This window comes from Lissotriton helveticus, chromosome 5_1, assembly GCF_964261635.1.
Source record: "Lissotriton helveticus chromosome 5_1, aLisHel1.1, whole genome shotgun sequence".
Classification (NCBI taxonomy): domain Eukaryota; kingdom Metazoa; phylum Chordata; class Amphibia; order Caudata; family Salamandridae; genus Lissotriton; species Lissotriton helveticus.
The window spans coordinates 749,868,980-749,890,157 of NC_136065.1; the positions used below are offsets into that span (position 1 = coordinate 749,868,980).

At 49.3% G+C, this 21,178-nt stretch overlaps 1 protein-coding gene across 4 annotated transcripts in view; it reads right to left on the reverse strand.

Annotated features, from left to right (window-relative positions):
- The window catches only part of GBF1 (golgi brefeldin A resistant guanine nucleotide exchange factor 1), a 2,365,494-nt gene that overhangs the window by 1,039,415 nt on the left and 1,304,901 nt on the right, over nucleotides 1-21,178 (reverse strand). For all 4 annotated transcript variants that reach the window (XM_078643218.1, XM_078643217.1, XM_078643220.1 and 1 more), the window contains exon 23: nucleotides 3,720-3,813. In XM_078643218.1, the coding sequence (XP_078499344.1) occupies nucleotides 3,720-3,813 (94 nt within the window). The remainder of the gene's footprint in view (nucleotides 1-3,719; nucleotides 3,814-21,178) is intronic.

Here is a 21,178-nt window from a genome sequence, read left to right on the forward strand (position 1 = left end):
AAACTCACACTGTGCTGTGAGAGGGTCTTCAGACCCCTCCCAGTCCTCCCCTTCCTCCGAAAGCTGTGGAACAGGCCAAAAATACGGAGGCTGGTGGACATAGGGGTAGAAAGGCCCCATCGGCATTGGAATCGGCGTAGAGCGACGCCGTTCTGGCGCCGTGTACACTTCAGGACTGAAACCGGGGAAAACGTTGTCCGGGTGCACGGGCGACGTCAGAGGTGGTGCCGGTGGGGTCGACGTCGGTGGAGGTTTCACGAGGTCAACCGGCGTCGACCGGTATCCAGGCCTGGATCCTTGGGTGCCCTGTGGCACGGGGACAAAGCCAACAGCGGTGCTAGAGACGGAGCCGCTGACAGTACAGGGTGAGGACCCACCAGTCTGTCCCGCAGGGAATTAAGGCGTGCAAGCGCGGCCTGACGACCCAAAGAGGCGGGCCAAGGCAGCCAGAAAATTCCTGCAGCTGGGCCCGATTCGCTGATGGACCCCAGAAGGGTGGGTAGGCCGACGGCGACACCATAGGCTCCGCCGGAGCTGCGGGGGAAGCACCACCCACACCCTCAGCCGCATCGGGCAAGGGAAGTCGGTGTGCGATGGCACTTCTTCGACTTCTTGTGATGCATCGCCTTACCTGACCCCGAGTGCGAAGACTTCGATCCCCAAGAACTATGGTGATGGCTCCGCGACCGGTCCCTTGACCTCCCCACGGGACTGGGGCCTTGAGCAGCACGGAGCCGACTGCCGGACTTCAAGCAACTTTCGGGACCAGTCCCACAAATTCTTCGGCGCCATGGCCCGGCAGTCGGGGCTCGACTTGGGGTCGTGGTCGCGCCCTAGGCAGTAGAGACACAGGCGGTGCGGGTCCATCACTGACATCATTCGATGACAATCCCCGCAGCAGGACTTGAAACCGGGCATCCCTTCGGCACCAGGAGTCGATCGACTCGCTAAAGAAGAGACAAAAGTCCTCGAAAAACCCAGTTAAAATTGACTCTGGGTACCGCTCTCTCCGGATCTGCGCTTGCTGGCATGGAAAAAATAAGAACTGACGTCAGCGTGTGAGGGCGGCGTTTAAGTAGCTGCCGCTACGTCATCTCGGCGACCATGACGCCAACGGCGGCCGCTGAGCCGCACGACGTCACCTTCTGACGCGCAGGGGTACTGCTGACGGAAACTGTCCGGATCCAGTCTGACGCTTGGGTTAATTCTAAGGTAAGGAATCGATCACTATGTGTTTCTTTCAGATATTTAATCTAAAACTTGAGCAGGAAAGAGATACTCATCTGGTGGCTGATTTGCAAAATGTAAAACCCGAAAACCTGGCATCAGTCCTGGCTTCACTGTTTGACCAAACTGCGCGATTCTTAACAATTGGTTAATTTCACTTTGCTTTTTTTTTCTTCATTACAACACTGGAGAGCGTCTTGAAATACACAAATCCAGGATATGTGCTATACAAAACCTTGTATTTAATTTATTGTATTCATCATATTTATTGTAATTAATTATTTGTATTTGTTTTATTTAATAAACTATAATGTTATTCCAACTATATAACAACCAAGGCTACACAAAAGGTGCACCTGACAAATGAGTTGCTTCTTGGTTCACTAATGGCGCTGTTTTTTTAAGAATGGGAGGGGAATGAATGTTTCCATGATCATGTTTGAAAACTATCAATTCTAATGAATGCCTCTCAATGCAGTGAGATAATCTGATCTAATAAGGTAAAACAGTCATGCATGTTAATAAAATGTACTTTTTTTTTAAAGTAAAGAGAGAGTTTATCACGTTTTTTACATGTTTAGTGCAAGATGTCTTTAGAACTAAAAGTGTTCCTAAAGATAATTTGGCTAGGCCACTTAGTTAATATGTAAAAAAAGAATGCATGTTTCATTGCTTTCTTAAAGTTCCAGCTTTGTCAAGGTAACAGCAGCACAGTGTTGCTGTTAATCAGGGGGCCGCAATTAAAGGTCAGGAGGGCTGCGTGCGCCCCTTGGGCTGTACTTTGAGTATTCAAGGTCTACAAGAAGCAGAACAAAAAATATCGGATATAGAGGATAAATTGTCCCAATATGAGAAAAACATTTTCCTGGGGCAAAGTAAAGTGCGCCAGTATGAGACCAAATTGAAGGCTATGGATAATCATTTGTGGCGCTCAAATCTGAGATTTACCGGATTTCCGGAGGGAGGTTATCCAGACTGTTCCTCAACTAATTAATTCATTGTTTAATAAGTATATTTCGTCATAAACCCCTGATGACAATGATTTTGAAGGTGCATAGAGTCCCTGCTCAGGGAACTGCGGATGTCAAATATCCACTGACAATTTTAGTAAATTTCTCAGACTTGACCATCAAAGAACAAAAATTGAATACAGCAATTCAGCAAAAGCTTTTTTTACTGCCTTTAATAATGCTAATGTGAAAGTTTTTTCTGAATTATCAGTGGCCACGGCACAGCACCTAAGGGCCTTTCAAAGGCTGATTCATTAGTTTAGACTTTTTGGAGGTCAGGTTTCCGTGTTTCAATCTGATAAGTTTGAAGTTCTTCAGAAAGATCAATTACATTTGTTTGTGTCAGTGGAAGAAGTGCATGCCTTTTTGAAATCAATCAACATTTAAAGGTGTATGGGAGTGACTCAATGAAGGATATGGCTCGTATGCACTTGTGAGGGGGTTTGAGGGGAGATATGGATGGGTGGGCACTAGAAGCTATTCCATGGAACCTCTTGGTTGAGAGGATGAGCGAGGCAGCAAGGTGGGGATCCCCTGTCTCATGGGAAGTAATTGAGGAGACAGAGGGGATGGGGAGGGGGAGTAGAAGTAGGGGGTGGGGGTGTGTGCGCAGAGAACAAGGAGTAGGAGAGGAGAAAAGTATTTCACTTCCAATTAGAAAAGCCTAGCCCTAGACAGTTAGTAAAGCCTAGAGTAAAAAAGAGGAGTATGAGAATAATAGAGAAAAAGTTGGTGTGAGATCCATTTTTTTATGCAGCTGATGGTCCAGAATATTAGGAAGATTACATGTAATGCGAATGGATTGTGGAATAATCGGAAAGTGAGTCCTCAGTGGAATTGGTTGTCGTCCTTCTCCCCCAAGAAAATATTTGTGCAGGAGAGCCATTTCAAGACCAAAACTCCTAAATTGTCACGGTCAGGATTGCAGGTGTCCTTAACTTGTTGAACTACCATGGCCCTGTTTTTGCTGTCTGGCACCGAGGCATTGCAACACATTTATGATTCATTGGTTCTATCTGAAGGATCCTTAGTCATAGGAGGTGACTTTAATTACATTCAAGATATCAGAATAGATTCATCAAATAAATCTAAGAAACAGTTAAAACCCAAAACTATGAAACTGACAAATATTATGAAACGAGGACTGGCCAGTTACAAAAGTTGGGAAAAAAAAAAAAAAAAGTTTTCACGCTCAAGTTTCGTGGAAATAATCACTTCAGTGATATACACGATTTGCTTTGGTCTAAGAGTGTATTTTAGGATTATACATAATAATTGAAGTTTGCTGTGAAAACAGAATTACTTTTTTATTTTACTCACGAGGCAAAATGCAACCTAGGGTATTTTTCTTTTTAACAGTAATGAGAAGGTCTTCATATCACATTGTGTGGATTAATGTCTTTGTGAGCAAGCAGCTAATGGATCTTTTTGTTGGTTTGCATTTTTATAAAACATATTTCCTGGAAAGCAATACGAACTTACCTCACTGCTGAGAGCAGTAAATTTGCACAGGGAAATTATGAGATTATCAAATACGTCACTAAATCCATAATGAGCAGCTATCTTTGCACACTTCCTGAAAGGGACAAAAGAAACATATAAATTAACACTAACTAAAATACAAAAATCAGGACCACATCTTTGATCGCTACAGAAACCACTACTTAATGACACACAGAAACCAACAGGTCAAATAAAAATGCCAATAGATGATGCTCACAAAATAACAAGTCACTTACCTTCAGTAAGTCTTTTTCTGGTTGATACTCTAACCCCAGATCTTGTGAATTTTTCAGAGGCTCCATACTAAATCCGGAAAACAAAGAAGCAGCAATCCAGCTCACTAGTAGGTGGCACCATGAGACTATGCGTCAACACTATTCAATTCTGGAAGTGACAGAGTTGCAACACCAATGAGCACTCAAATTGAACACGTTACTCAGCTTCAGAAACTCCTGAATCGAGTGAGACTCTGTTGGTCTTGGCCCTTTTTGTAGGGTGATCCCTGAACTTTCTGCCTTCCTGCTAGTATTTTTTTCTGACATGGTGTTGGTAGTTTTAGGACTCTGGGCACTTTACCACTGCTGTCCAGTATAAAGTGAGTGTGCTCTCTGTGGTAAACATGGTAAGATTGGCCTACACCTGTTTGGCATATTTAATTTATCTATCAGTCCCCAGTAAAGTGGTATCTAGCATACCCAGTGACAGTAAATTCAATGCTACTGGTGGGCTTGCAACGCTGCTTCCGCCACCCACCAGATTAGCCTTTCAAACCTGTCTCAGGCCTCTGCCATCGCAGGGCCTGTACGCGCAGTTTACTGCCGATGTGATGTGGCACGCAAACTTGTTGCCACGTCTGTGATCCCCATCCCTTTTACTGCATGTCAGCCACCCCTAAGGTAGGCCCTAGCTAGCCCTATGGCCAGGGTGCAATGTAGGTAAAAGGTAGGAAATGTACTTTAAGTGTGGGACATGTCCTATTAGTGACGAACATCCATGTTTGCTTCTCACTGCTGTGAAGCTGCCATGTCATAGGAATGCATTGGGGATTACCTGATAAGTGTTTCAGTGTTAATTCCTGATATGAGAGGAGCAGCGTGGTCAAGTTTGGTATGTTTGGAAAAGTAATAATAAATGCTGCGTAGCGGTGGTGTGGCAGATTTATTATCACTATTTTAGAAATGCCACTTTTAGAGGTTGCAATTTCTGTGAGCAATGTGTCTGCCTGCCTGATGTGTATTGCATGTCTGGCTTTTGAGTGACTGGGGCTGGTGAGGTGTGAGGCTCCAGAGGGGCCGGGTGAGTCAGCGCTAGCCTGAATGGGCAGATCTGCATTTAGAATAGTGGGAGGAATAGCCCTTGACCCTAAATAGGTCTGTGCCTGCCTTGTTCAATGCTGGCTCCGCCCCCCTGTGGTGTGTCTGGGGTTAGAGCTCAACCTGACAAAGGAGGGGGTGAGCACTGTATAGAAAATTATCCCACACCCCCCAGATCCAGTTGGGACTGGATCTCCAAGCCATGTGCCAGGGTAAAGACAAAGCCTGGTATAAATATTGGGGCTGTGACCCCTTGAAAAGGTGCTTACTTGTGCTTCCTTGGAGCTGTGAGGCCAAAGGACTGCTGGGCAAGGAGGAACCACTGTGGGACCCAGCTGCTGCTACCTGGGGTCCCTACGAGCTGGCCTGCCTGTGCCAGCTCTGGCGGCATTGGATTTGGTGGACATAGGGCATGACGGGGAAGTCCCAGATGAGCCCCCGAGAAAAGGCCAGTGGCCTGTGAAGCACCTGATGAACTGGGAGGGCGTAAGGCCCTAATGTGATGCATAATGTGTGTATGTCTAATGTGATGATGCGGAGTACAGTATTTTACCAGTAGTTGCTGGTTGTTTCATATTTACTACTTGTGCTTTCTAATGGTCTGACAGTGGCTCAATTGACCCGGTCATGTATATAACCCCATGTAAATTACTACCTGGTGCCAGTTCGCACAGCGTATCTTGTGTGATTAGGTTCTAATGTGTTTATGACGATACAAAGGCTATTTTTTATATAACCTTTTGTGGAGTTCTTTTGTGGTGTGCCTAGTGTGTCGCTGCTGGGTGTGTGTGTTGCACAAACGATTTACACATTGCCTCTGGGATAAGCCTGACTGCTCGTGCCAAGCTACCATGGGGGTGAGCAGGGGTTATCTTCAGTGGGTAACTCCCTTACCCTTACTAGAGTGGTGGTTTCTGCCTGGGTTAAGGGCATGCCCTAGCCAACCAGAAATCTCATTTGTAACAGACTCAATTTAGCTGCAGACTCCATAATGTGGAAAAATCTTCAGGCATCAGACTGGATCAGGAAACTTGTCAAGCAGAAACTCTGCACACCTGTTGGTGGCGACGTCAGGCAAAGCATCGGTCTAAGTGCCGAAAGTGACGTACATGGTGCCCATATAGGTGCCTCCCCAGCCTACAGACATCAGTTACTTTTTCCAACGTTTCCAAAGGAGCCAAGAAGGTTGTTGATGTACTGGTGAGGAGCACTATAAAACTCATAGGAGCACCATAGATGGATAAATCCATTCAAAGAGCAGGAAGGATGGGTAAGAAATCTGCAGCTACATTAAGTGCCTCATGACGATCTTGGCGGACAGGGTTACTCCAACACAAATGTGACATCCACTGTATCACCATTCCATTATATTCAATGGAACTTGCTGTGAGAAGTTGGCCTGGTATATGATGTTCATTATTCTAGTGATTACCTTGCACCAGTTCAATCAACCCTTATGGTGGTGGTTGTAAAGACAACCTTATAGACCTGCTAACCTAGTGGTAGCATGGACAGAGCAGTCTTAGGCTAAAAGACTCTTGAGGGCGTGTAAAGCCAGCTGTTTTACCATATGCAACCCCTTGAATACCAAATGAAAGGACACCACACAGGATATATAGAAAATATATATGTATTTATTCTCAACACACTCCTCTGAACTCTTTATGAGGTCAGAAGCAAAGGCACATAACAAGACACTTAGTTATCATATGTTAAGTTGCACAAATTACGGTTAGGCCCTAGGGGCGAAGCAAACCATCTACTAAGAAAATGGTATAAGTACCACGTCACGAGAAAAGGAAAAGCCTAGGGCCTAGGGAATCGCTGGAGCTACACTATCTGAACAATAGTTTAGGAGTAGGAGGCCCACAGGCGGCGCGTGCAGTGTCTTTACACACACGCGGGATTCAATGCAAAGTCAATGGGAACTTAGAAGTCAGATTTAAAAGGATTTAGGACACTTCCGGTTTAGCTAGGAGGAAACAACTACAAATTTAGACACTTGGATAGTCAATACCCTTGGGAGCACCAAAGTACTCCCGTTACCTCACCTAGGGACGGCGGTGGCATAGGTGTGAAGATGTGTCGGGTTTCGTCGTTGGATCCTATGGAGACCTGAAGAAAGATGCTGCAGGCGACCAGGAGGAAGATGTCCGGGTGGATCCAAGGGTGGATCGAGAATGAAGAGGACCTGAAAGCAGAGGGGGCAGAGTCTGGGTCACTAACCAGTGACTGGGTGGAACCAGGAAGGAACCAGACGATGTCGAGGAGCAATCAGGTGCTGTTGTGAAGCTTGTCTCTTCAGCCACGCGGACCAGGAGGCGTCAAGGACGACCAGGTGCTGGAGGCGAGCTGTCCCACGAAGGTCCTCGCAGATGTAGGGGTCAACTGCAGGATTGGAGTCAACAAGCCTTGGCAAAGGCAACCCACGCAGGATTCAAAGAAGGCTCCTGGTTCAGACCAGCAAGGTCTGAGGTACCTCAACTTTGTAGGGAGGCAAGGGCCAGTCTGGAGCAACCAGACCAGCGAGGTGATTCAAAAGGATTGTCATCACAGAGACTACTAGCCAACTGGCCAGCAACCGGACAACGCGTCTAGCAGAACACAAGCAGAAGGGCCCCACGCAGAGCGTGTGGAGAGCTGATCTTCGGTGCAGGTGGAGCTCGGATTCGGGGCTACTCACTCCCCAGTGCACAGCTTCGAGGATACCTCAGGAGCTACACAGTTAGCAAGTTGCAGGCTTTTTAAGATGTCCGGTCCCACGTGTCTCGTCGCCTCCACGGATCTCAGCTATGCTGCAGTCGTGAAGAGAGGGTCAGAGAGGTCTGGAAGTCTGGGTCTTGTCAGGCTCTGTGCTCGGGTTCCGGCAGGAACGTCGACAAAGCAAGCCGTTGATTTGCTGGATGGTGCCTGGGTGCCCAGGGTGGTCACTCCTTGGCCACAAGGGAGATTCTTCAGTCTTCAGCTTCAGCAGAACGTCGAAGGTCCAAAGTTTCGTGTTAAGTTTCGATTCAGGATTAATCTAAAGTCTCAGGACCCAGCTCCTACTTTTATACAACTAAAAGGGGCTGGATTACTTTCTAGGTCCCTCCTATGGGTGGGATCAGGGAGGGGGGTGGTTACACCCCCTTTCCTTTGTCCAGTTTCGCGCCAGAGCTGGGGCTGGGGTGCCCCAGCAACTGGTTTGAACTGGGGTATGCATGAAGCACCTGGTGTGCCTCAGGCAGTGTCTCAATCTATTCAGCCCTCCCTGTCCCAATACAGAAAGTCCTCTCTGGGGTGGTGCTCGCACCTCTCCAGGCAGGAAACCTATTGTCCAAACCTCCGTGACTGGAAGGACTCCCAGCAGCAGGAGGTCAGACTTGTGTCTGTGGCAGCAGTGTCCATTTTGTGACGCTGGGGCTCTGGTTAACTTTAACCGGGATAGTCAGCAACAACATGCCTTCTCCCTCTAGAAGGGTGAAATGCTACCCCCGTCGCCAGAATTGGCAAGCGGGTAGTATTCCAAAGCGTATGACACCTTACACGACAAGCCAAACCAAAGTTAGCATGTAACCGCGAGGATTATAATGCACTTAAGAGTATATGGTATGGTGATATCATAGAACAGCTATAAGGACATGGTTCCGCAAGCTGCAGGCAGGCTCAGCTCATGCTAGAGCACCATCTCACACATAACCAAGCACTCTGCCTCCAGGATTGTTAAGGCCTGCCATAGGAGTGACTTATAGGTTACTGTGTGTCTATATATAAAGTTAGATATAGGAATACTATACCTAAGCAAGGGGTGATTACACGACCTTGCCCCAGCTGAGTGATCAGCCAGTTGTGTCAGTTTGGATGGCCAGCCAGGGGTGGCATAATACATGCTGCAGCCCCTGGTAGGCCTTGGTTACACCTATGCCCTGAGTTTCCTAGGGTACACTTCTACAGGGGCTGATAAGGTGAACCAATTTCCAATTGTGGATGTGCCTAGAGTACATGGTGAATTTAGAGAGAGTGCATCTGGGCTGTGGATCTGATTAGCAGGCCCACAGCCATATCTAAGTTGAAAACCAGTAAAGCAAAAGCAAAAAGTGGGGGTGACCATAGGAAGCAGACCCTACTCTCCTACATGTAGTATTGTGGATTTTTGTCGTTTGAAGTCTTATGTTTAAGTCTATATAAAGAATACTTATTTTTATAAAACCTGTTTTGTGTCCATCTGTAGTGTTATCACTGTATTATTGTGTATATTCACAAATGCTAAACACACTGCCTCTGAGATAAGCCTGTCTGCTCGTGCCAAGCTACCAAGGGGGTGAGCAGGGGTTATTAAGGAGTGCAATCCCCTTATCCTGACATAGAAGTAAGGGTCCCTATTTGGACAAAGGTGATAACCATTGCCAACTAGAGACCCCCAGATCTATCAACTGCAATGAATGAATGAATGAATTGAGTTTTCTAAAGCGCACATAGCTACCCTGAGGCGTCCAAGCGCTGAGAATACCAACTGGGGCTTAGGTAGGGAGTTTACCCACTACTAGTTGATGAACAGCAGCGTTTTCAGCTGTTTGCGGAAAGAAACAAGGTCGGGGTTAGATCTTAAATGCTGGTGGAGGGCATTCCACAGCTTGGCTACATTATACGAAAAAGAGCGGCCTCCCGATCTTGATTTCTTTATTTTCGGCACAATGGCCAGATTGGCAGAGGTTGAGCGCAACTGTCTGGCAGGATGATAGGGAGTGATAGGGGGGAGATTAATTGCCGGGCCCAAAGACCAGAAGGCCTGATGTGCGATACAGAGTGATTTTAAATTAACTCTTTCCCTAACGGGAAGCCAGTGCAGTCTCCGTAGGCCGGGCTTTACTGAAGATCTGCGGGGGATTTGTAAAAGAGTCCGTGCTGCGCAATTCTGTATCAGCTGCAGTTTGCGCAGAGTAAAGTCAGGAGCTCCCAGATATAAAGCATTCCCGAAATCCAACTGTGATTGGATCAGGCCCAAGACCACGGTCTTTCTTGCTTCGAAGGGAAGTAGAGGGAGGATTTTTCTGATGACTCTAAGGATGCCGAAACAGATGGCAGATAGTTTTATTGCCTGCTGGTCAAATGACAGGGACCTATCCAACCAGACACCGAGGCTCTGAATGGTATCTTTAGGAGCAGGGGGCGGACCTAAGCTGGGTGGCCAGAGAGTGTTGATAGAGGATGATGTAATACGACCTGGGAGCATGAGCTCAGTCTTGTCTCCGTTGAGTTTGAGACAAGACTTGGTCATCCAGCTCTTAACCATCTCCAGGCAACCAGCAAGATCCACACCCACTGAAGATCCCCCTTCCTGTGCCAGAGAGACCACGAGCTGAGTATCGGCCGCGTAGGTAATGATCTTTATACCATACGGACGAACGATCTCAGCTAGTGGCCTCATGTAGATGTTAAATAACGTCGGGCTCAACGATGATCCCTGCGGGACTCCACATCCTAGAGGCTTACTGGAGGAGGTGACATTGCCCTCGTACACCTGGAAAGATCTATCCTTCAGGTAAGACCTGAGCCACTCCAGGGCCCTGTCAGATATTCCGGTGTCCAGGAGACGCTGCAAGAGAATATCGTGGTTAACGGTATCAAATGCCGCGCTCAGATCGAGGAGGATGACTGCCACCGATCCTCCCCGATCTAAGATCCTCCTGGACTCCTCTGTGACAGCCAGTAGTGCAGTCTCGGTCCCATGCTTGGGACGAAAGCCAGTCTGGGAGGGATCGAGCAGCTGGTTTTGCTCGAGAAAGATTGTTAATAGGCCGTTTATGTATTTCTCCAGGATTTTAGCTGCCCAAGGCAGCAAGGACATTGGGCGAAAGTTGTTAAAATTCTTGGTATCGAGATTGGGTTTTTTAACGAGGGCCCTCACCATAGCCTGTTTCCAAGCCACTGGGACTGTGCTGGTGGAGATCGAGGTGTGAAGTACTGCTAGCAGTGTAGGGAGAATGGTCTGTGTAGCAGAGACTAGAATATGTGGGGGTGCTGGATCCCTAGGGGAGACATATTTCACCTGATGCATGAGGGAGGTGAGATGGTCCGCATCCATCTGGGGAAATTCCGCCAAAACTGGAGGGCAGTTGGAAGGGTTTCCTTGTGGGGGGCATAGAAGTTTCTCTTTCGAGGTGGTCTGCTCTGAGGATGGAAAAGAGGAGTAGATGAGAGTGATTTTCTGGAAGAAGAAATTGGCCAGATCTTCACAACGAAGCCGAGGATTTTCGTCACTAAGTGGAGGTGTTGGGAGGTTGATAAGATTTTTTACAATATTGTAAATCTCCTTGGAGCTGGAGCTGGCCTCTGCAATTTTGTGTGAATAATATAAGGATTGCGCGCTCTTTATGTCTTTTTTATATGCTCTAATAGCCTCTCTGTAGATAATTTTGTCTGCTCCAGCATATCCTAGTCGCCATTTGCGTTCTAGGGCCAGATGTAGGTAGGCTTTTACCGGTCGGTAACGGCCGAAAATCGGTATTTTCGGCCGTTACCGAACGGTATTGAGCGATCGGTATGTAGGTGATAGAAAATAGGCCGAATCGGTAAATTTACCGAATCGGTAAACTTACCGACCGGTAATCAAACGGAATCAGAAAAATTACTGATCAGTAAACTTACCGATCGGTGTACTTACCGATCGGTAAAATACCGAATCGGTAATTAAGAATAGCTAAAATTGAAGATTGAGATGTAGGGAGGCCCTGAAATACCGATTTTGCTCCAAAATCGGTATTTAAGAGTCGGTATTTACCCTGGATTCAAATCAGGTGGTAACCAGGTGCAGCCTATAAAAATGGACCCAAAATGCAATTCTGTTTGCACAATGGCAGCATTTTATGTCATTGCAAGACGGCTACGGCTACAGGAGGAAGGAGAGAGGGAATGGCTGAGACAGGAGCAGGTTTACAGGCAGAGGGTGACCCTGTTCATGCTCACAGAGGAAGAGATACTACAAACGTACAGGTTGGCTCCAGACACCATCTTGGAGCTCATCAGGGACCTAAAACTACTGTTGCAGCACCCCACCCCAAGGGCACATGCAATTCCACCCCATGTACAGGTGCTGTGCAGCATCCACCTGCTGGCGTTAGGGAGCTACCAGAGCGTGGTAGCTGCGGTGGGAGGGGTGACCCAGAGCAGCCTCTCAAGGTTTTTTCACAATTTCCTTGACGCCATGTTGCATAGGATGGAGCATTACATTTCTTTTCCATCCACCCATGCTGAACTTGTTCAAACCAAATCTGACTTCTACCAGATGGCAAGATTTCCCCATATCATCGGATGCATTGATGGCACGCACATCCCCATTTGTCCCCCTGCTGCCACAGAATACATTTACCGCAATAGGAAGTCAGCCACACCATCAACGTGCAGGTGATTTGCAATGCAAAGAACGTCATCACAGACCTTGTAGTAAAATTCCCAGGAAGTACCCACGACTCCTATATATTTCAAAACAATGGCATCTATGCACGCCTGACTGCAGGGGAATTTGGTGAAGGCTACCTCCTAGGTAAGAGACAGCGTGCGACACCTATTACACCTATTGCAATAAGCAGTACATGTATGCATGTGAGTAAATTATTCCCTTTTCATTTTAGGAGACAGTGCATATGCCCTCCGCTCCTTCATACTCACCCCCTACCTCAACCCCTCAACACCCAGCCAAAGGAGATACAACCGGGCACACAAGAGCACACGCAATGTTGTTGAGAGAACATTTGGTATCTGGAAAAGCAGGTTTAGATGCTTGCACAAGAGCGGAGGTGCAAGGCAGTATACCCCCATCACCTGCTGTAAGATCATTGCTGCCTGTGCTATGTTGCACAATCTGGCTGTTAAGAAGGGGACTGAGGTGGAGTTATCTGACTATGAGGATAATGACGACAACATTGCTGTGCCTGAAAGACAACCTGCTGGAGTGTCAACACCAAGTGATGGCAGATACAGACGTGATGAAATTACACACAACTATTTCTGAGTAAGTGAAGACACTGAGCTATGCTGAAAGCACAAGCTTCTGTTTAATTATATTTTGTCAAGATATGTTAAAGAACAAAAGTACAACAGTAAGCATTTGACAGGAATGCTCACAGTGAGCAAACACACTCAGACAGGTGTTGAATCCACCCACCGTAGTTGTATATTGTCACTAGGCAGGTTGAAATGGCACAAATGTGCAAATAAAACTTTATTAACTATGAATCAAATGTCCAATGGCAGTAGGCCATAGTTACAACTGTTCATTTTCGGCCACGCTTTGCACTGGCAGGTGTCTGTGGCTCAGCCTGTTCAATGGGCGTTTGGCCTGTAGCCTCACCCTGTCGCCTGCTGCTCCTCCTTGGCTCTACGCCATGGGGGCTAGCTGTGCTTCTCCTACTGGTGCTAGCTTCAGTGTCTGGCACGTCAATAGCAGAACTTTGTGCATTGAGTAGGGCCTCCATCACCCCGGTCATTCCAGCTATGCCCCTTGTCAACTGGTTGCTATTATGAGTCAGGACTTCCTGACTATTGATGCTACGCCTGCATAGCAGGGATGTGGCTGTTGCCAGGCGGTGTATGGATTTCTGAGTTCTCTCTGCGCGCTGCTTGTCCCTGCGCCTTGAAGCAATTTCAGAGTCAAGTTTTGTGCACAGTTGCTGTATGCCTGTTGCCATGCTCTTGTTCACTTCCACCAGCTCTTTTATGCCATTGCCAATACCTGCATGTTGATGTTCAGGTTTCGCATTTGTCTTTGACAGGCCATGATGCCTTTGCCCTGCATCCTCTGAATCCTGACCATGGATCCCTCCAGGCCTTGGAACACACTGGACCCCTCCCCACGTGCACCTACACCCCTTCCTTGGACTGTGCGCCCTCTAGTGGTACTTGGTACAGGCTCTGTGCTGGGCTGCAGTGTGGCAGTGATGTCAGCTTGAGACAAGTTCTGTGAGTCTTCACCCACCATTTCATCAGCACCTGTCTCCATTTCCAGCAGTGGGGAAACGACATGCCTCCTGCTAGGGTGTGCAACAGGTGTTACTACTACAAGGGATGCAGGCATTTCTGGTGATGAGACCAATAGTGGTGACTGTGAAGAAATTGGGGAGCCCTGCATTTCTTCACTGATGTCAGTTTCTTGGGAGGGTGGCTGCCCACTCGGAACACCTGTGTCCTGGGATGCACTGGGCCCTGGCTCCTGACTGTCATCCCTCTCGGGTGCCGTGCCTTCTGCCTCCTCAGACTGCCTTCTGGATGTGTGACCTGTGGACATATGAGCACATATCAGCTAGTTGCAAATGTGTCACAGCCACTACAATTAAACATATAGCATTGCACTTTGTACATGCTGCCTGCCCTTCATTTTGTCTGCATTCATTTAAATAACTTGTTGGTTACAGTGCTGTGTGGCATGGTCTTTCAATCACTGACTACGTGTACCATGATGCATTGCTACTGTTTTGCACAGACACCCTGGAACTGGGGTAACTTAGCTGCAAGGGGTGAGGGATGGATGGGGGTGGGAAGGGGATTGCTGTACATGCATCTTACCTTTTTTTTTGCAGATTGCGCCGAGCTGTCCACTTCTCCCAGTCCATGGACACTTTCAGCCTCCAGGGTTGTGGCTACCAGCTCCTCCAGGTCGGTGAGGGGGGGTGCAGTGTTCTTTCCTCCACCTGTTTTCTGTGACTGTTTGTGGCGGTCAGCCAATTTTTTCTTTGTGAGGCTCCTTAGGTCATAGAACCTCTTTTTTAAGTCTTCAGTGACTCTGGTGGTCACTCCCACTGCATTAACTTTATCTAAGATTTCCAGCCATATTTTCCTTTTTGTTGATTCTGGCACAGTAAGGGACAGCTTTCCAAAAAGTCTGTGGTGTACCTTTACCACCTCCTCAACAAGGACCTGTAGCTCCATACTACTGAATTTAAGCTTTCTTTTTCTGTCAGCCTGCTCAGTGTCCCTGCTGCTTTCCATGTTAAAGTTTTCAAAAAATCACAAGCTCTGTCTGCTGCTGCTCCCAGTCTCTCTGCTCCAACTGCCTTTCCAGAACCTTCTAATTAGTTGCAGCTGCCTGTGTAGCCACTTCCTGGTAGGAAGGGGGAGGGTGGTTGCACCTGATTGGCTGTTGTGTTAAGTTTCACTTTTGTTTGCTGTCCGATTCGGAAAATACCGATCGGTATTTACCGATCGGTATTTCCAATGCATTCCTATGGGCCTTTTGGCCCATAGAAATGCATTGGACATACCGATCAGTAAATAACGATTCGGTAAATACCGAATCGGTATTTACCGAAACTCAGATACCGATTTTTACCGATTCGATAAAAAATAACCATTTTTCCTCTACATCTCGATTACCGATTTTAAATACCGAATCGGTAAAATTCGGTATTTAAGAATCGGTAAATTCAAATTACCTACATCTGGCCCTTAGTCTTTTACAATAGCACTTTTTCTCCCGTAGTTCGTTCGAATACCAGGGAGCTGAGATCCTGGTTCTTTTTAAGACAGTTTTCTTCATAGGGAGCGTGGCATTTAATGAGTTGTTTATCCATTCATTAAACGCTTCGTTGGCCTGTGATGGAGTCTGACCAACTGAGGGAATTGAGTTTTGTAGCACCTGAGTCCACTGGGCCAGTGGGATTTTAGACCAATTCCGTGATTCTCGTGCTGTAGATGTGGGAGGCGAAAACTTGTCAGCAATCCTAGCCTGACCGAGGAGAACAGTTTCTTGCCAAACTGATCTAGCCTTTTGGCTTCCCAATCCGGTGGTGCGGTTGGGAATGCGGTCTGGGACGTTGAGGCCTGGATCACCAGGCTCTCGGGGGTGGGGTGGGTGGACAGAAAGCAGGGATCCCCCGGAGCCGAGCGGTGTTGTCGGGCCACGTTCCGATCCACAGGGGGATTTGTGGAGGGCTTGGACGAGGTGCCCATCAGAACCTCGGTAAGGGCCTCATTGAACGCCAGCAGAGGATCTGAAGAGCTTACTGGAGGTTGAAGCAACTCGGTGAGGAGGTTAGTCCTCACAGCGGTTGCAGGGAGTGTGAGAAGTTGGCCTGATATATAATGCTCACTAGTTCTAGTGATCACCTTGTATCAGTCCAAACAAACCTTATGGTGATTGGTTGTAAGTCAACCTTATAGACCAGCTATCCTAATTGTAGCATGGAGAGAACAGTCTTAGGCTAAACTCTTTTGGCATGTGAAGCCAGCTGTTTTACCACATATAACCCCTTGAATACCAGATGGAAGGACACCACCCAGGTTGATATGAAAATAAACAATATATTTGTTAATAACAAGCACCTCTGAACTCTTTATGAGATCAGAGGGCTAAGCACAAAACAATACTCTTTAAGAAAAATACAGTAAGTCGCACAAATTACAATGGTGCCCTAGGGGCACGACAGACCATATACTAAGTAAATGGTATAAGGAAATCGATAGAGGAAATGAGGATGCCCAGAGGCTGTAGGATTGCGGGAACTACACTACCCTAACCTTAGGTAAGTAGCAGGAGGCCCACGGGACGCGTGTGCAGAGTGTGAACTCACACGCGAGATGCGGAACAAAGGCAATGGGCAGAACAAATTACGAAAAGGTAAGTAACAGACAGTTCCGACTAGTTAGGACTAAAACGACTGGATATCTGGACACTAGGAGAGTCAATCTACCCTTGAGCACCGAAATGCTCTTGTTACCTAACCCACGGGCTGCGGGTGCTTAGGTGCCAAAGTGTGTCGGGTTTCCGCGATGAAGTCAATGGAGCCTTGAAGAAAGATGCTGCAGGCGACCAGGAGGAAGATGTCCGGTGCGATCCAAGGGTCGATCGAGGAAGAAGAGGACCTGAAAGCAGAGGGGACAATGTTCAAAGTCACTAGCCAGTGACCGGTGTGGAACCAGGAAGGAACCAGGTGCTGTTGCGATCAGGTGAAGAGTGGACGCTTGTCTCTGTAGCCACGTGGACCAGGCGGTGTCTTCGACGACCAGGATGGAGGCACGAACTGTCCCACGCAGGCTCTCGCTGTCGGCGGTGTCGGAACCGGATTTGGAGTCAACAGGCCTTGGCAAAGGCAACCGACGCGGTGAGTGGAAACGGCGCCTGGTGCGGACCAGGAGTGTCCGGGGTGCTCCTCTTTTGGAAGGCAGCAAGGGCCAGTCTGGAGCAACCAGACCAGCGGTGCAGATTTCAAGGATCGTCGTCTAGGAGGTCACTAGCCAGCCGGCAAGTGACCAGACAACGTGTCTAGCAGCAACCAAGCAAAAGGGTCCCACGCAGATCTCGTGGATGCTGGAGGGCTGGTCTTCGGTGCAGGAGCTGCTCGGGGATGGGGCTTCTCAATCCCCAAAGCACTTAATCGAGGATGCCTCTGAAGTCGTGCAGAAAGCGAAGTGCAGCTTCTTCAAGATGGCCGGTCCCACGTGCCTCGTCGCACCCACGGATCTCAGCTGTGCTGCAGATGCGGGTAGAGGTCGGAGAGGTCTGGGAGTCCAGATCTCGTCGGGCTCTGAAGTCTGGTTCCGGCAGGAAGGACGACAAAGTGAACCGCTAGGACGCTTGATGGTGCCTGCAGTTGCAGGGTGAACACTCCTTGCCCACAAGGGAGATTATTCAGTCTTCTGTGGAGCAGAACGTCGAAGTCCAGAGTTTCTTCTTTGTAGAGTTGTTCATGATAATCTAACTTGGAATGGAACCAGCTCCTACCTTTATCCTGCTAAATCAATCAATCAATCATGCCATTTGTATAGCGCACTACTCACCCGGGAGGGTCTCAAGGCGCTTGGGGGGAGGGGTATGCTACTGCTCGAACAGCCAGGTCTTGAGTTGTTTCCTGAAGGCGAGATGGTCCTGGGTCAACTGAAGGTGGATGGGGAGGGAGTTCCAAGTCTTGGCAGCCATGTAAGAGAAGGATCTTCCTCCGGCGGTGGCTCTTCGGATGCGTGGTACGGCTGCGAGGGCGAGGCTGGTGGACCGTAGCTGGCGTGTGGGCGTGTAGAAGGTCAGGCGGTCGTTGAGGTACTTGGGGCCCAGGTCGTGGAGAGACTTGTGTGCGTGGGTGAGGAGCCGAAACGTGATCCTCTTGTCGACGGTGGCTGGAGATGTGGCTGCGTCGGGGGACATCCAGGATGAGTCGGGCGGAGGCGTTCTGGATGCGCTGGAGTCTTTTCTGTAGCTTGGCTGTGGTTCCGGTGTAGAGGGCGTTTCCGTAGTCCAGTCGGCTGGTGACGAGTGCCTGGGTGACAGTCTTCCTGGTCTCGGTCGGGATCCAGCGGAAGATCTTGCGAAGCATACGCAGGGTGTTGAAGCACGATGAGGAGACGGCGTTGACTTGTCTGGTCATCGAGAGGGAGGGGTCCAGGATGAAGCCCAGGTTGCGTGCGTGGTCGGTTGGCTTGGGTGCGGTGCCCAGGGCTGGGGGCCACCAGGAGTCGTCCCAGGCGGAGGGCGAAGATCCCAGGATGAGGACTTCCGTCTTGTCCGAGTTCAGTTTCAGGCGGCTGCCCTTCATCCACTCGGCGACGTCTTTCATCCCTTCGTGTAGGCAGGTTCTGGCGGTGTCAGGGTCTCTGGTGAGGGAGAGGATCAGCTGGGTGTCGTCGGCGTAAGAGATGATGTTGAGGTTGTGCTGGCGTGCGATGGCTGCTTGAGGTTTCATGTAGATGTTGAAGAGGGTGGGGCTGAGTGAAGATCCTTGCGGGACGCCGCAGATGACTTCGGTAGCCTCGGAGCGAAACGGGGGGAGGCGGACTCTCTGTGTTCTTCCGGCGAGGAACGAGATGATCCACTCTTGGATACCGATGTTGCTGAGGCGTTGGACTAGGGTGCGGTGGCAGACCGTGTCGAACGCTAAAGGGGGCTGTATTAGTGACTAGGTCCCTCCCATGGGTGGGACCAGGAAGGGGGGTGGTTACACCCCCTATCCTTTGTCCGGTTTCGCTCCAGACCTGGGGCTGGAGTGTCCCAGCAACTGGTTTGAACCGGGGTATGCACAGGGCCACCTTGTGTGCCCCAGGCATGTCTCATTCCTTTCAGGCCTCCCTACCTCAATACACAAAATCCTGTCTGGGGTGGTGCTAGCACCTCCCAAGGCAGGAAACCCTTTGTCCAGGCCTCCCTCGCTGGAAGGACTCCCAGCAGCAGGAGGTCAGACTTGTGTCAGTGGTGGCAGCATCCATTTTGTGATGCTGAGGCTTCGTTTAACTTTAATCGGGGTTCACAGTTACATACATGTCGTGTCCCTCTAAAAGGGTGGAATGCTACCCCCGTCGCTAGAACTGGCGAGGGAGTAGTATTCCAATTCGTATGACACCTTACTCGACATGTTTTGATAATGCTATACCAAAGTTAGCAATAACCGCGAGGATTATAATGCACTTAAGAGTATATGGTATAGCGTTATCATGGAACAGCTATAAGGACTTGGTTCCGCAAGCTGCAGACAGGCTCAGCTCATGCTAGAGCACAATCTCACATAATTCCAAGCACTCTCTGCAGGATTGATAAGGCCTGCCATAGGAGTGACTGATAGGAGTATATGTGTCCATTTTGGGGTTAGATATAGGTATACTATATCTACAGCAAAGGGTGATTACACCACCTTGCCCCAGCTGTCTTACCAGCCAGTTGTGTCTGTTCAGATGGCCAGCCAGGGGTGGCATAATACATGCTTCAGCCCCTTGTAGGCCTTGGGTTCAACTATGCCCTGGGTACCTAAGGTACACTGTACAGGGGTTGATAAGGTGTCCCAATACCAATTGTTAAATGCACCTAAAGTACATGTGTGTCAATTTAGAGAGAGAACAGCTAGGCTGTGGGTCTGATTAGCAGGCCCACAGCCAGGGAAAGTCGTAAACCAGTGAAGCAAAAATCAAAAATCTGGGGTGACCATAGGATTGCAGACCCTACTCTCCTACAGGGAGCTCAAAAGCCAGGACCTTGGCTGCCCTGCGCAACACCACAGGGTATGTAGCCCACTCCTCCATAGCCACGGAGGGAGGAGAGAGAAAACCAGTGTCAGGCGAAGTGTCTAGACCACTGGCATCCCCCAGCTCACCTGCCCAGTCCTGACTTAACTGGCACAGCTGTGCCAGAGGGTCCTCACACCCCTCCCAGTCTTCCCCTTCATCCGTGTCCTAATAAACAGGCAAGAATGACGGAGCCGGGCCATAGGTGAATGGGTCACCCATCGGCGTCGGAGACGGCTCCAAGCGGCGCAGCTCTGATGCAGAGACTAGACCGGGGCTGAAACCGGGGACGGAGTCGTCCGAGGACGGTGCAGGGGTCGGTGCCGAGGGGGTCGGCCCCAGCGGAGGAGTCGTGAGGTCAACTGGCCTGGATCCCATGGAGTCCTGCGGCGCCGGGACCGAAGTCGCCGACGATGCCGGGGCTGAAGCCGCCGGCACGCTAGGACCCCCAGTCGGACCCGCGGGCTCAAAGGCGCACCAGCAGGTCTTGACGGCGGAAAGAGAGTCCTCGTGGCCATGAGGAAGTCTCTAGTCTCGCCCAGAGTCGCATTGAGTCCAGGGACCGGAGGGTGGGGTACTGAATGCGACTCCTACGGCTCCGGCAGAGCAGCGCGGGTGGCGCCACCCGAACCCTCGGCCGAGTTGCGCGGCCAGCGAGGGGAGTCTGAAGAGTGACTATGCTTCTTCAACTTCTTTTTACCATGCCTCGACTTACTGGAGTGTGAGGACTTGGATCCCGACGAGCGGTGATGACTGCGGCTCCGCGACCGGGACCTCAAGCAGCGCGGAGCCGACTGCCGGATCTCGAGGAGCTTACGGGAACGCTTCCACCTAGCTTTCGACGTCAAGGCCCAGCAGTCGGGGCACGACTTGTCATCGTGGTAGGCCCCCAAACAGTAGAGACATCAGCGGTGGGGGTCGGTAACCAACATCAGTCGGTGACAGGCGTCACACGGTTTGAACCCGGGCATCCCTACTGGCACCAGGAGTCAACTCGAAAAAGATAGACAAAATGTCCAAAAAGTTAGTTAAAAAAAGGACTCCGGGTACTAGCTCTTCCCAGATCTGCACTTGCTGGAGCAGAATAAAGAATAACTGATGTCAGCGCACGAGGGCAGCGTCTAAGTACTCCAGCGACGCCATCCCGGCGATCACGATGCCGACACGTAG